This window comes from Thermobia domestica, chromosome 1 (genome assembly GCF_964235325.1).
Source record: "Thermobia domestica chromosome 1, izTheDome1.hap1.1, whole genome shotgun sequence".
Classification (NCBI taxonomy): domain Eukaryota; kingdom Metazoa; phylum Arthropoda; class Insecta; order Zygentoma; family Lepismatidae; genus Thermobia; species Thermobia domestica.
This window is the reverse complement of record NC_137454.1, coordinates 14,452,144-14,468,240: the sequence shown is the minus strand read 5'-3', so window position 1 is coordinate 14,468,240 and position 16,097 is coordinate 14,452,144. Positions and strand designations below refer to the sequence as shown.

General features: G+C 37.9%; 1 protein-coding gene across 2 annotated transcripts in view; it reads right to left on the bottom strand.

Moving 5' to 3' along the window:
* LOC145683339 (leukotriene A-4 hydrolase) overlaps nucleotides 1–16,097 on the bottom strand; it is a 56,854-nt gene that overhangs the window by 24,155 nt on the left and 16,602 nt on the right. For both annotated transcript variants that reach the window (XM_081754689.1, XM_081754685.1), the window contains exons 5-7: nucleotides 14,082–14,150; nucleotides 6,456–6,686; nucleotides 3,501–3,641 (exon numbers count right to left, since the gene is read on the bottom strand). In XM_081754689.1, coding sequence (XP_081610815.1) covers nucleotides 3,501–3,641; nucleotides 6,456–6,686; nucleotides 14,082–14,150 — 441 coding nt within the window. The remainder of the gene's footprint in view (nucleotides 1–3,500; nucleotides 3,642–6,455; nucleotides 6,687–14,081; nucleotides 14,151–16,097) is intronic.

Sequence of the window (16,097 nt, the reverse complement as noted above, 5' to 3'; positions counted from 1 at the left end):
TCTTTGTTTTCATTGCTGATTCGAATTATGAAATTAAATTTAGGTCATTCCATTTAAAAAATTATAACTTTATATTGGGTTGGCAACACTGTTCACCTGGTGATGTTACCCAATATATGGATAGATGTCCCCCTTCCTATAGTTGCTTTTTGCAAACTTTCGCTTCTCTCCCTCTCTTGGTTCCTCTGTTATAATGGTGGGACATTATAAATGGTGCACCCGGTATATATATATATATATATATATATATATATATACAAAGGGAGATTCAAAGTTTCAAAACAACACCGACAACGTTTGGGAGGTGATTCCTGACACAAAGGTAAGACAAAAAGTATAGACCAACCTAAGTGCACAAATGCTTCCTTTCGGAGTTACAGGCTGGCTGCCGAAAACATGAAAAAATGAAATTTAGAGGTCCATAGCTCCAATACTATGGGACCTACCGTGGTCGGGTCAAGACTTTATTAAGGAACTATTATGTGCCCTATCCAAATATCCATGTTTCAGAATCCTACAATATTTCAGCAAGAATTTTTATAGAGATAGTTCATGAGTACTGCGAATTATATGCCCGTAGCCAAACTGCCTCTTTAAAAATGTTGCGTAGGTACCTTAGGATTCTGAAACATGTATTTTTGGATAGGGCACATACTAGTTCCTAAGTGAAGTCTTGACCCGACTACGGTAGGTCCCATAGTTTTGGAGCTTTAAAGTTCATGTTTTCATGTTTTAGGCACCCTATAACTCCGAAAGGAAGCATTTGTGCACCCAGGTTGGTCCATACTTTTCGTCTTATTTTGGTGTCAGGAATCACCTCCCAAACGTTGTAGGTGTTGTTTCGAAACATCCTGTATATATCTCCCATCCCCTACGTTGTACCGTCAAAGTAAAATGATACAATCACTTCCAGGCCCGAACCTCATGTGTGTTTAAAATTTTATCGAGATCGGTCGGGTGGTTCAAGAGTTATTAAATTTTTATATATATATAATCCCTTCCCCTATGTTGTACTGTCAAAGTGAAATGATAAAAACACTTCCAGGCCCGAATCTCATCTGTGTTCAAAATTTGATCGAGAGCGATCAGGTAGTTCAAGCAGTGCAAAATCACAAACATACTAGATAAGTACTTTCATTTTTGTATACATACTAGATAAATAATACTTCAATAAAAAAAATGGAAGGATACTAAGTGTTAAGTCATTATCAGATTATCTTCAATGGTTCACCAATTTGCACTATGCGCAAGAATACTATATGTTGTCTCATATTTAAAGGAATTAATTCTGCACATATTCACAAAAGCAAATTACACGAGTATATATATATATATATATTAATTACCCGAATTTATAGTAAATATGTATGTTCATAAAAACGGAACTCTTTCCAGTGGAAAAGTTATCTTGACAGACAATTATCTGCGGAAATTCACTTTCTTACTTCCATAAATCTATGGCAACCGTAAATCAATTTTAAGTTATTAGATAACTACAGTTTAAGGCAATGGTTCCTAACCAGGGTATCACGCAATCCCATCGAGTGTGTCGCGAAAGTTTAGAATTTAAAAATCATGAAGGATGTAATTGTTTTCTTCTATTCGAGTTATGGATTGCTTGTTGAGATGGAGATATAATCTCCGGAAAACGCTGTACAAATAACTCAATCAAATCTTGGTAATTGTGATCAGGTGACTATCGCTTTTGAAATGCAAACACACTTTCTATTCATTGCAAAGTTACCTAATTACAAATCTTTTATAAATTCACTTCTTACAACGTATTATTCACAAACTACACCATAACGTATTGTTCACGTCAATCAGGTCCTTCTACTTTAGTCAACTGATAACTGAATAACTTCTAGTGCCAAGCGATAAATAGCTAACACTGCTTATCAATAGACACATAAATACCGCAGTTTTGCACCCTGACCCATAAAAGATGTAATGGAAAATTGGTTGATTCCTCCATTTTTCATCTGTCATAGATGTTCATTGATATAAGACACTGGGTTGCACTATAGTCTATTGTGATGCGAAAGTATGAGAACAATTCTTAAGACTCTAAGGTGTGTAGAAGCAGACAGCGTAGAATAATGAATGGCGCGCCAGCACGGAAGGTTAGAATTTTGAATTCGAAATGTTTCAGTTTTACGTCAGACAGTTATGCCGGCTAGGGTAAAGGAGACAGTGATGATGATAAATGAGTGCAATGGTAGAATGAATAAAATGGAAGGAAACGGGAGAACCCCGAGAAAAACCCACGAACACGGTGTTTGTCCACCACAAAGCCCACTTGGCGCGAGGTGGGGTCGAACCACACCTCACCCACCAGAGGCGAACGCTCTACCACTGAGCCACCGTGCCCCTCTTAGATTCGGATTCGATTGCTAATACAGTCCTGCACTTTTCCACTCATTGAATTTTCATAGCATATAGAGTGTGGGCCATAAATCGCCTGATACTAGCAGTTATTCAGTTCTTCATGGACTAAAAATAACAATGACTGATTCCCATAAACAACACGTTATGGTGTGATTCATTACACTACGTGGTTCATGAATACGTTGCAAAAGCAATTTTATACAGGGTTTAAACGTTGTTACATTTGTAATTAATAAGTTTACAATTAGTATGAAATTATCAAAGGGTGAAAGTATGTTCGTACTTCAAAAGTGATGGTTACATGACTATAATTACCAAGACATGATTAGTTTAATTGTACAGCATTTTGTACGGGAAAATCGAAGATAAAGTTCGTTTTTTCTTTTTCCCCTGAAAGTACTTAAAAATCTAGAGCATTTAAAAGAGTGTATCCTGTCGCTCGTATCCAACAACATTACTAATGTAATATGTCCTTCTGTGCATTCAAAACGACGGATGAATATTTGATTTAGGTAACCTAACAATGATATGATACAATTTGTGATAATTTGATAGTTTCATACTTGATAAATAATTAATTTAAATGCAATTATTAATTAGCTGGGTCGAGCGGGAAAAGAATAAGAGGGTCTTAGAAGTGGTGGAGGAGAAAAGAACAATTTTAGATATTATTAAGAAGAGGAAGAGAAACTGATTGGGACATTGGCTAAGAAGGATCAGGAGGGACGTGCTAGAGAGTATGGTGGCAAAAAAGAGAGGGAGGGGGCGAAAGAGGCTAAAACTGATGGCCGATATCAAAACAGAAAAATCGTACGTGAAGACAAAGAGATTAGCGGAAGATCGTGCAGCATGGAAGCTTCTCGGTGGTAAGCAACCTGTTAATAATGACAGAATACCGATGATGATGATAAGTGGAATTTTCTCAAGTGACTTATGGGTCACCCTGTACTTCGTCTTTTCTACGTCCAACTCTAGATTTTTTTTTCCACGCTATCAGAAAGCTTTAGTTTTGTCAACTGTATCTAAACAAAATGTAAAATGATTTTATTGCAGAAGCAGACTTAACATCAACAATATCAATAAACGATCAGCCCAAGTTGAATCCCACTTACCAATAGCGTAGGTGTGACGAAAGTCAGACATGGATTCTCCATTCCCCCGAATGGAAATGACGGTGGCAACACAAGTAAATCGTAGATACCCCATACGTACTCGCCACAAATCTGTTCAGCTGTTTGCAACATTTTTTCTGTCTAAAATAAAAAGAACATTTTTGTATTACAATGTTATATAATCTTTTGGGGTGTATCTGCCAACAAGCAATCAACAGTTTAGAAGATAAAAGGTAACGGAAAAGAGTTTCTCTCAACTTCAAACATTGTACAGTCAGCGACAACAGTTCTTTTCGTTTGGAAAAATTTATTTTGGAAATAACAGTGTAAATATGGTCGGAGCGTACAACGGTGGTATTACTAAAAAGCACAGAAAATTACATTCTTTTTAATTTACTGAAATCTGTATTCACATTGTCCTTCTATTCTGCAGTTACTTACGAAACTAATTTCATCAAACGGAAACAACTTCTGTCGCTGGCTGTACACATACACACAAAATGCACCAAATCAAATACTGAACAGAACAGTTTTGTTTCTTAATTTGAGCTAATGTGTTCCCTTCCCGACTTTAACTTTTCTGAGAACGCAAATGCATGACAAGACAAAGCTATTTGTTATCAAATCTTGTATTCTATCATTAAAGAGGTTAATGATAAAAAAAAAAAAAAATCCTTTTTGCTCAAGTTAAGTTCAATAATGTTAAATGATTCGACACGAGGTACACAGAAAACACGGATCTCAGTTCGTTGTTTTATAGAGATAAATTAGCCTACATTACTACAACGAAGATTTACAGATGCGGATCCAAAGGGGGGGGGGGGCTATAGGCGTTATAGTACCCCCCCTGAAGCTCAAATATACACTGGATAAAATGGGTTCCAATTGTGCTTTACACTGGATAAAGTGGCAAGCTATGTTTTAGCCCCTCCCTTGATCATATCCTGGGTCCCCCACTATATATATATATATATATGTCCCGCGTTTATGCCCTTTCGACTAAAGGAGACGATAAGTAAAGCAAGTGAATGATAATGGAAGAATTGGTGGAATGAAAAGAGGGAGGAAAGGCAAGGACAAGATGTTGTCCACCACAAACTTATTTGAACGGGGATCGATCCAGCGACCTCGCACACCAGAGGTAGACGCTGTACTACTGAGCCTTATACCTAGTCTTACCATAAATACTGTCCCAACTTTTGAGGGTGGCCGTACTTCTACCTGTGCAAGTACGCGATATCGTGAAGCGTGAGTCATTGCTGGATAAGCAGTAATAATTGGTTCCTCGGATTTCGGAGCACTCATTACAGATGCCAGTTATAAGTGTTCAAAATGGAGTGGGGCGAGTATAAAAATCGTGTGGTTATGATAAGGTTGCACAAGGTAGGCAAATCACTAGGAGAGATTTTCAAAATCCTTCAGAAGCTGAAGTAAAAAATTCGTTTACCGCACTATTCAGCACTTTCTTGGAACTGGAACTGTGAAAGATCGCCCGTGGCAAGGAAGACCACGTACAGTCTGCCGGATCTTGTGAAACCAGTGGTGGTGCATGTTCGATGAAATCCAGTAAGGAAACAGTCAGTTATGCTCGTGAGCTAAAAATATCGAAAATGTCTATATCTCGCACGTTAAGCACTGACCTGGGACACCATGCTTACAAACAACACAAATTCCTGACAACTGAACTGCAGCGCCAGAAGCTGCTAAAAGCAAAGCACTTATTTAAGCGTTACGTAGCAAATGAGCACCGTCGAATCCTTTTTCAGTGATGAAAAGATTTTCAGTGTTGAGGAGACTTTCAATGCTCAAAATGACAGGATATATGACACATCCTCTAGAGAAGCTGCTGAAAATGCTCCTCAGATCCAGAGGAGTCAGCACCCTGCCTCAGTCATGGTGTGATGGAGTGTGAGCTACGAGGGCACAACGGAGCTTCATTTCTGTGAGAAAAAAAAAAAAGGGGGGGGGGGGCAAAACGTCAGCCAAAGTATACCAGGAGACAGTGCTTGAGGGACTAGTCAAGAATCTCACCAACACCCTCTTCCATGGACAGAACTGGAGCTTCCAGCAGGACTCAGACCAGCACACAAAGCACGGTCAACCCAGCAGTGGCTGGAGGCAAATGTTTCGGACTTGAGGAAATGTTTTTACTTCAAATTAGCCTTCTGCAAGTCCGAACCTCAACCTTTTGGACTACAAATTATGATCCAAGCTTCAGGAGATGGTTTGCAAGTAGAGACATCAAAACATTGAAAGTTTAAAGCGGTTTCTTCGAAAGGCAGTTGCACATTTTCCAGTTGATGTATTGCATAATGCACATAACGAGTGGTCACAAAGTCTTAAGGACTGTGTGCATGCTAATGATGGCCATTTTGAATAATTACTTGTGATTTTGATTAATATACCCGTGTAACTCATTTACTAGGATATTAAAATATCTCTAACCTTTTTGTGTCAATGTACTGAAAACATTGGGACAGTATTTATGGTACGACTAGGTAGTTTATAACATACGATGTTTTCTTTTTCTGCCATTCTGTCACTTAAATAATAGATATCCCGCTGTCGGTGAGATTGCTCATTTTACAATGAACCTATGGATTGCACTGGCTAACAAAACACTACAAAATTTAAATGTCCTTAAGGGCATGTGCATATATAAATCTGTGAGAAGTATCTTAGGAAAAAGAAAGTATACGCCAATTTTTGTACAGCTACAGAAAAAAAAAAAAAAAAAAAAAAAAAAAAAACGTGTTACATTTTTTGATTAGTCAGATTCAGATTCAGTTCCCAAGTACTTCAAACAGTCAAATGAATACACCTATTTGAAGAGTAAATAGAACAAGCTATCTAGATGCATACCTTGTACTACAATCGTAACGCTCTCTAACCCCACAGTAATAAGCTCATGTAGTTAGCTGAAGGTGCTCTTATGTAAGAATCGAACACAATTACCTCTTCAAATTCATACGCTGCTTTGTCTACGTATTCCTTTTCCGACCACACGTATGTGCGAGGTCCAATCTTTCGTGACTCTAAGCATCCAACAACAATGGCTATCAAATACGAGGGAATTGGCACTTTTTGGCTAAACTTGAAGAGTTTCTTTGTGTTTCCAGCAGTAAGAATCGGTTCCTCGGATTTCGGAGCACTCATTAACACAACCAAATCTGAAGGAGCTGTGATCTATAAGAAGAAGAAAAAGTACTGTCAATAGAACACATACTTAATTTAAATACAGAAACTGAATTGCATTAGTTAAATGAATAACATTTTCATTAGATTAATATTTATAACAAACGTTTTACGCGTTAAAATAGTGGAGAAAAACCGGATAAATTTCATTCGGGTACAGTAGTAACGAACTAAGAACAAAGCAGAATATTTTTTTTTTCTGAAAAACAGTAATTCTTGTTGAAAAACAAATAGATAAAAAAATAAATCTTTCACGTTTTAACTTTTACGACCTACGGTTATGCCTTGCAGGCAAAATGAGGCAGATTATTAATAAAAATGAATGATTACAAAATAATTAGTGAAATCAGAATATTGGAAAACCGTGAGAAAATACATGGGCACGATGATGTACTCCACGAACTCATATGGCCTGGGGTCGAATCAGGAAGTAAGCATCCTACCACTGAGTCGCTGAGCACCCGAAAGAGTGCTCTGGTGAAATGAGAATGGAGAAGAAATAGAAGAATCTCGAGGGAAAAAAAAAACACGGACACGATGCTGTCCATTACAAACTCCCACACGTCCCAGGATCAAATCAGGGACCCTGACACCAGAGCACTCTTTATTCCTGAACCACAAAGCTACTGTTCTTCTTCGGTGAAAACTAAAAGCACAGCGGTTATATTCTCTTTTCAACGAATGAATGAATGAATGAATGAAAAAAAAAAAAAAAAAAAAAAAGCGGAGCGATTAAGATCTAATTCTCGTGGCAATACTCCAATAATATAACATTATGATATATTAGTGGAGAAGGCTCAATCTAAAGAGAGTTATGGCGAAAGTAGGGATAATTTTTATTTTCTCTCCTAGATTAATGTAACAAGTTCTTCACGCTAATATTTAATACGATCTTCTTTAACTGATTAAACCAATAAAATCAATTAAGATTTAAATTATAATTACTGCTATCCAAAAGCTATATGAACACTACGTTCGTGCCAAACTTGAAGACGCAGCCACTACATGAAACCCTCACACAAAAACAAACATAAATAATATAAAAAAAGTTCAGAATAAATATTAGGTACTTGGCATATAGGGAGACACAAGTATAACATAAGAAATACAATTAATTAATCTTTAAACTTTAATATATTAAGTCTAGAACAGCGACAAATAATGTAAGATACGTTGTTTCTATATAAGTTATTTAATAATAAAATCGACTGCGCCGATTTACTTCAAGAGTTTAAACTACGCTCTCCTACAAATGTAACTCCTCTTGAAAATTTCAATTGTTTTTACTGTGAAAGAGTACACACAAATGCAAACAAGAAGTCACCAGTATGGAGACTGAGTACAACTTACAATAGGTTAAGAAAATACACAATAGATTTGGATATTAATATTAACAGCGTAAGTCAATTCAAGGCAATTCTTTGTAATGAAATAAGAAATAATTATAGATGAAAGAATGTGAATGATATTGCAACTCCACTATAAGTGCATTACAATATGAATATGTTATAAATGCTTAATGCATGCAACAGACAGCGTAATTGGGTTATGTTGCCTGTTCTGTCTATATATATATAAAACAGAACCTGGCAACAATGGCTCACTTGGGAAAGAACTAAGAACAAGGGAACACACGAGAAAGTACTTCTCCTATGCAAAAGTATCTAGGAAGTACTTTGAAACTGAGCAGAAAACAAGGATGAAATCTGAAAATGCTATAAGTGCAACAATTAAGGTTGCCAAATTTTGTAAACGAAAAACCGGCACACCAATCTCAGGATATATATATATATATATAAGGTCAGGGTTCCTACTCATTTGGTCAGAGTAAACTAATTCCTTGTTTTTGTCAGGTTTCTACTCATAATATTCCAGTTCATTCTATACACAGTTAACATAGATGAAGCCCCAGAAGGGATGTACCAAGAATGTGAAACTGTAACATAAAAAAAGAGCTGCCTGGCGTCCCTTATTCCGAATTTCGATTTGTAGTCTTTAGCAGGTAGTAAATATTGCGCCAAGTACGACATATCATATTTATGATTGAAGAGATACTTTTTTCTTTGTTCCGTCATCACCTTAATCAGAAACGCTACCCTAAAAGAAATACAAATTTAGCATTTACCAAGAAAAAGTACGTACGATAAACAACAAGTAAATATCTTTAAAGCCCGTCACCGAAAAAAAAAAAAAAAATTCTTTTCTATTGAAAGTGATATTAAAGAAAAATTTTGCCATAATATATGTCCCATCTTGAATATTTTCTTTAAAAATCCTTTTCTTCCCCTCTGGAAGCTCAAACAACCTATAGGACGAAAGAGTGATTTGCAAACTCCTTGTTTGTTTAGTGAAACTAATTGGCTACATAAAAAACTAAAACTAACTAACTCTATGGCTTATGGAACCCGGAGGTTCAGTGCCGCGTTCACAAAAGCTCTCCACTGACTTCTATTCTTAGCCAATTGGATCCAGTTTCTACTTTGTATTCCTATCTCTGCGAGATCCATCTTAATATTATCCTCCCATCTGCGCCTAGGTCTTCCTAATGGTCGTTTTCCTATGGGTCTACCAGTCAAGACTTTGAAAGCGTTTCTACTTTCTTCCATTCTAGCTACATGACCTGCCCACCTAAGCCTCCTAGACTTGACGACCCTCACAATGTTGGGTAAACCGTATAAACTATGTAGTTCCTCGTTATGAAGCTTCCGCCATTCCCCATTCTCGTTCCTCTTGGGTCCGAATATTCTTCTCAGGATCCTGTTCTCAAATACTTTCAGTCTATGTTCTTCCCTCAGAGTAAGCGACCATGTTTCGCAACCATACAGAACAACAGGCATGATTATCGTTTTATATATTTTAAGCTTCAAATTCCTCGACAGAATTCGCGACGACAAGAGATTTTGAACCGAATAGTAACACGAATTCCCTGCTTTTAGTCGACATTTAATTTCTTCGTGAATATGATTTTCGTCTGTTAATATTGATCCTAAATATTTGAAAGTATTCACTTTATCAAAAGTATTATTTAATATTTTAACGCCTCCACAATTTGCCGTATTACGGTCCCGACGCACTTCCATGTATTTAGTTTTCTCTGCATTTACTTCTAAACCCATGTCCCTGCAAGCGTTTAATAATATCTCTGCATTAATTTCTACTGTTCTCCTATCATCCCCTATTAAATTTACATCATCAGCATATGCCATAACCTGGTGAATGCCGTTCAGCTCTAGGCCCTGGTTGCTATCTTTGATTTTCCTTATGGCGTATTCCAGCACAAAGTTAAATAATAATGGCGACAACGCATCTCCTTGTTTCAGGCCATTTTCGACGTGGAAGCTCGTGGACAAAAATTTTCCTACCCAAACTTTACTTTGGGATTCACTTAAACATATCTTAATTAATCTAATTAGTTTTCTCGGTATTCCAAGTTCTGTAAGAACGTTGTATAATGTTTCTCTCCTAACCGAGTCGTAAGCCTTTCTAAAATCAATAAATAGTTGATGTACCGGGGTATTGTATTCCCACTTCTTTTCGAGTATTTGGCGAATGGTAAATATTTGGTCGATAGTTGATCGATTTCGTCTAAATCCGCACTGATAATCTCCAATAATTTCATCTGCGTATGGGGTCAATCTTGCTAACAGAATATTTGAAAGGATTTTATAGGATGTTGACAGAAGAGAAATGCCTCGATAATTATTACAGTCAGTTTTGTCGCCTTTCTTGTGAATTGGAACAATGATTGACTCTTTCCACTCTTGTGGCAATTCTTCCTTGTTCCAGATAAGGAGAATGAGTTTGTGTATCTTGTTCCACAATTTTTCGCCTCCAGCTAAAATTAACTCAGCCGGAATTTCATCTACACCCGGAGATTTGTGTTTCTTTAATTTCTTTATAGCGGCTTCCACTTCTATTCGATTGGGTTCTGGAATATACGGTTCTGCGGTGTGTATCTCCTTTTCTCCACGCACATTAGTTTTTGGCTGCGTGTTCACCAAATCGTCAAAGAAATCTTTCCATCTATTTAAGAGGCTATCCGTATCAGTGAGAACTGTTCCGTCAGGTTTCTTTAATATATAAGCACGAGGTTGATAGCCTTTCTTAAATTCGCTGATCCCCTTATACATGTCCCGAACATTTTTATTTTTACTATTATCTTCAAGTTCCTTAATTTTAGCTTTCAAAAAATCCCGTTTCTTTGTTCTAAAAGTTTTGGAAGTTTCCCGCCTGATATCTGCGAAATTTTGTGTAGTTATTTCATTCGGATTTTGTAGCCAGCGTAATTTTGCCTGTTTTCTCTTCTCTACTAGTTTAATGCATTCTTGGTCGAACCATGGTTTGTTCCTACGTATTTCCGCGTGTCCCAATTTTTCTATTGCTGAACTTTTAATGCTATCTCTAATTTCAATCCAAGTATCCTCAACACTAGTGCACTCTGAGTCTTCTAAAACCGAGAATCTATTCGAAACTTCAATCTGGTATTCCTCTCTTACCTGGCTCTCTTCTAATTTCTTTAAATTAAATCTCTCCGTTTTCGGGGATTGAGTATTACATTTATTCAACGATAATCTCTCCCGTATTATCGCTGCTACCAGGTAGTGATCAGTGTCACAATCAGCCCCTCTAAACGACCGGACGTCAATTATGCTAGATTGTCTTCTTCTATCTACTAAAACGTGATCAATTTGATTATGTGTTTTTCCGTCTGGTGATGTCCAAGTGTATTTATGAACGTCGCGATGTGGGAATTTTGTACTCTTCACGATTAGGTTTTTGGATGTTGCAAAGTTCACGAGTCTAACACCGTTGTCATTACTTTCCTTATGCAAACTTTCGTTCCCTATAATCGGTTTGAAAATATCCTCTCGTCCTACCTTCGCATTGAAATCCCCTAATAGAATCTTCATATGGTATCGCGGGAGTTGGTCAAATATCCGTTCCACTTCTTCGTAAAAACTATCTTTTATATCGTCACCTTTATCTTCAGTTGGAGCATGTACATTTAAAACAATAATATCACACCACCGTCCCTTAAGAGTAATAAAAGAAAGTCTGTCAGTAACAAATTCAACCCGTTTAATTGCTGGTAATATTCGTTTGTGAACGAAAAACCCTGTTCCTAACTGGTGATTTTTATTTCCTTCCCCGTAAAAGAACGTAAAATTTCCGGAATTCTCAGATCCATTTCCTTCCCACCTAACTTCCTGAACTCCTACTAAGTCCATCCTGTATTTCTCTAACTCACTCGTTACAGATTTTAACGCGCCTGCCCTATAAAGACTTCTAATATTCCATGTTCCAAATCTCATGTCCATTTTCTTTTGCTGATGTCGTGCCAAGTTATCAGTCCTTGTCCGAGGCTTTTGTGAAAATCTTCTGTTGTTAAGTGAGACATGCTAGTTCATGCAGGTTTTTTTTTTTTTTCGGTCTGAGAACGAAAACCGGGACAAACAGGCGTCCCGAAAGCTTTCTTCGGGACAGTTAATTCTTTCATTGAAAACCGGGAACGTCTGGCAACCCTAGGACAATTATCTTACAAGACTACTTTTATACAAGACTCATAGTCTCAAAACGAACTTCGAAGGTGTTCTGTCATTACTGACAGGTCACGTGCTGCAAAATAAGAAACTCCCGTGTTCAAATAATATCCTTGTCTTGACATCAAAATTATTTGTTTTAATGTCATCCATTACTGTAGTCTTCTCCAACCTTTTAAGAGGATGTGCTAAAGCTTTAACGATAAATTCTTAAGAAGGTGTGGTAGTTCTACAAGCAATACAGAAGTTGTAGATTTTCGTAATTTTATAGGGCAGCAACTTCAATAGCGTAACTAAACCAGGTTGACAACAGTAGCAGGTGTTGAAAAAGGACCCAGCGAGCACAATACATACATTAAAATATCAGATAGTTACATTTTGAAGAAAGAAAAAAAAAAGCGCAAATTTAAAATAATCGGCAATAAACAAACTATTAAAATTGTTGAATCAGAGAAAGGCAAGGGAATTGTATTTGGTCTAGGAATTAATTCGTGCGGTTGGTACGCACACATTGAAGCTGTAGTACAAACACAAAATACATAAATACCTTAAGAAAAATATTGTCCATCGCTAGCCACCACTTTCGCCCATCTGTCAGGCAATGTACGGATTCCGTGGCGAAAGAAGTCCTCATCCTTGGAAGCGATCCAGTCAGAGACCCATGTTTCGATATCTTCTGAAGAAGTAAACCGCTGTCCAATCAAATCGTTGTTCATGCAATCGAACAAGTAGTAGTCCGAAGGAGCAACGTCTGGTGAATACGGCGTGTGGGGTAAAACTTCCCATCCGACATTTTCTAAATAGGTTTTGACCGGTTTTGCGACATGTGGGCGAGCGTTATCATGTTGAACAATAAGTTTATCATGTCTGTTCTCCCATTCTGGTCGTGTTCTGGCCAGAGCTTGCTTCAAACGCATTAATTGTCCTCGATAACGTTCTCCATTCATAGTTTCACCCGGTTGCAGCAGCTCATAGTACACCACACCTTTCATATCCCACCATATGCACAGGATAACCTTTGCACAGTGAATATCTCGTTTTGGTTGTGATGGACCTGGCTCACCTGGTTTCACCCAGGCCTTTTTTCGTTTAGGGTTCTCGTAATGGATCCACTTCTCATCACCCGTAATAATTCGATGCAGAAACCCCTTTCTGCTCTGTCGTTGAAGCAGCAATTCGCAAATGGTTTTTCGTCTTTCAACGTCTCTGTCTTTCAATTCATGTGGAACCCAATGTGACATCTTTTGAATCATTCCCATGGCTTTCAAGCGTTTGAAGACTGTTGTTTGATCAACGCCTAATGCTGCTGCAAGTTGTTCCTGCGTTTGACACGAATCCTGCTCGAGCAATGCTGTCAATTCTTCGTCTTGAAATTTTTTTGGCTGTCCAGCTCGCTCTTGGTCTGCCAAGCCGAAATCACCACTTCTAAACCGTGCAAACCACTTCTGACACGTTCGCTCAGCTAGAGCATGGTCACCATACACTTCCACCAAAATACGATGACTTTCAGTCGCACTTTTCTGCATGTTAAAGTAATGCAGCAGGACACCCCGCAAAAACACTTTATCAGGCACAAATTGCGCCATGTTCACTTAACTACAAACTGGTGTTGTTGACGCTTTAATCCACTGCCCTATACTACGAACGATACGCGATGACAGGGGTTTGCAACACATGTGTGGATACACGGAACTGTGGGACGCTCCGTTCGTTGCGCCATCTCTTGTCCAACCGCACGAATTAATTCCTAGACCAAATATTTTGAAAAAAAGTATATGTTACTTGAACTAATAACTGTATATTCAGCTTGTATGTTGTACGTATGATAGCAAAGAAAATTACGTACCTCAGCGTCATAAGTAGCTTTCACTGAAGGTGTGTCTTGACACGGAAGCATCGACCGGCAATGAATGGCCTGAAACAGAAAAAATACCATGCTTGTAAATTAATTATTGAAACCACGAAATTCTATTAAAAAAAAAGCACAGTTACATTAAGTAATTTTTTCGTTTCTCTTTCACAAAGACGGATAACTATTACAGCTACAGATTATTTCTAATTTAACACATAAAATCTGAAGTTACTTTTAAACTAATAATAATAATAATAATAATAATAATAATAATAATAATAATAATAATAATAATAATAATAATAATACAGTTTTAACAGCTTAATAATGAAGTACACAATTTACAACATAGATTACCTGTGATACCATTCATGAATTGTAAATCAATACGTGTTATGTAGTCTGAAAAGTTCAAAATTGTTAGTACCAAAACTGTATTATAGGCAAATAATGATTTTCACTCAAACAGCTGATGCTGCTCCCCCCTCCTCCCCCCCGAGATGTGATAAATCAGATGTGGGTGAGTTAAACATGACTGAATACAAATACACGAGTTTACAAGTGATATATCAAAACATTTGATCTTACCTAATACCGTATGGTCTCGTTCTTCCCCTAGTATATCTCAACCTGACAGGAGTTTATGATGTATGATTCTGCTTTACCTTTATACAACGCCCAGGGGCCACGGTGGCTCAGTGGTAGAGCGCTCACCTCCGGTGTATGGGGTCCTTGGTTCGATCCCAACTCGCGCTAAATGAGCTTTGTGGTGGACAAACACCGTATGCGTGGGTTTTCTCGCGGTTCTCCCGTTTCCTCCTACTTTTTATCATTCCACCATTTCATTCATTTCTCACCATCATCGTTTCCTTTAGCTTAGCTGGCATAAGCGTGGAACGTAGGACTTAAATGTTTCATTTCATTTATGCAATACCCAAGATTTCGAGGACTGGACGTCAATCGGATTCAAACCACTTGGGTTTTTATTCGAGACTGTACTTTCAGAAAGGCTCAAGCTTGCGAATATGCTTACGGATAGCGCTGCCAATATACAGGAGTCCTGCAGTTCTCGAAAAATGAAATGAAATCTGTAAGTTTTACGTCCCACGGTTATGCCGGTTAGGCTAAAGAAGACGGTGATAATGAGAAATGAGTGAAATGAAGAAAGTGGGAGGAAACGAGAGAACCCCGAGAAAACCCATGAGCACGGTGTTTGTCCACTACAAAATCCACACGGCGCGAGCTGGAATTGAACCAGGGACCCCAAGCACCGGAGGTGAACGCTCTACCAGTGAGCCACCGCGCCCCCCTGCAGTTCTCGAGTTGTTGTAAGAAAGAATATCTAAGTACATTAAACGGCCGTCTAGATGCAATGTTCCAAGCGTTCAGTGCATCTTAATTCAACAGAGCGAAGGACAACTGTGTATCGAAAGTCTACAATTGCAGTTTGCTGAACCAATTCTATGAACCTTATCTGTCATGATTGATTCTGGTTTCACTAGCAACTCTTACGATCATATTTTACATTGTTATTGAGCTACTACTAGATGACCTCACGCAAAGGAGTTTATTATCTACGAAACAAAACAAGCGAATCCCTGATTCATCCATCTTAGCTCACTACTTGGCGTCAACACTGTTAACAACACAATAAAATGAAATTAAATGAGATGTTTTGAGTTTAACGTCCTACGTGGCTAATGGAGATGATGATTAAAGGACGTGAATGATAATGGAAGAGCTGGTGAAATGAGAAAGTGCGAGGAAACTGGAGTACTCAGATCAAACCCACGAACATGATGTTGTCCACAACAAACTTATTTGGGTGAGGATCGAACCAGGGACCCCACGCACCAGAGGTAAGCGATCTATAACAAAACAATAATAGAAAACAAATAAATCACGATTCAAGATTTCAGATTAGTGGAGCACTTATAGGGTGTTTCAAAACAACACCCTACAATGTTTGGGAAGTGATTTCTGACACCAAGGTAAGACGAAAAGTATTGA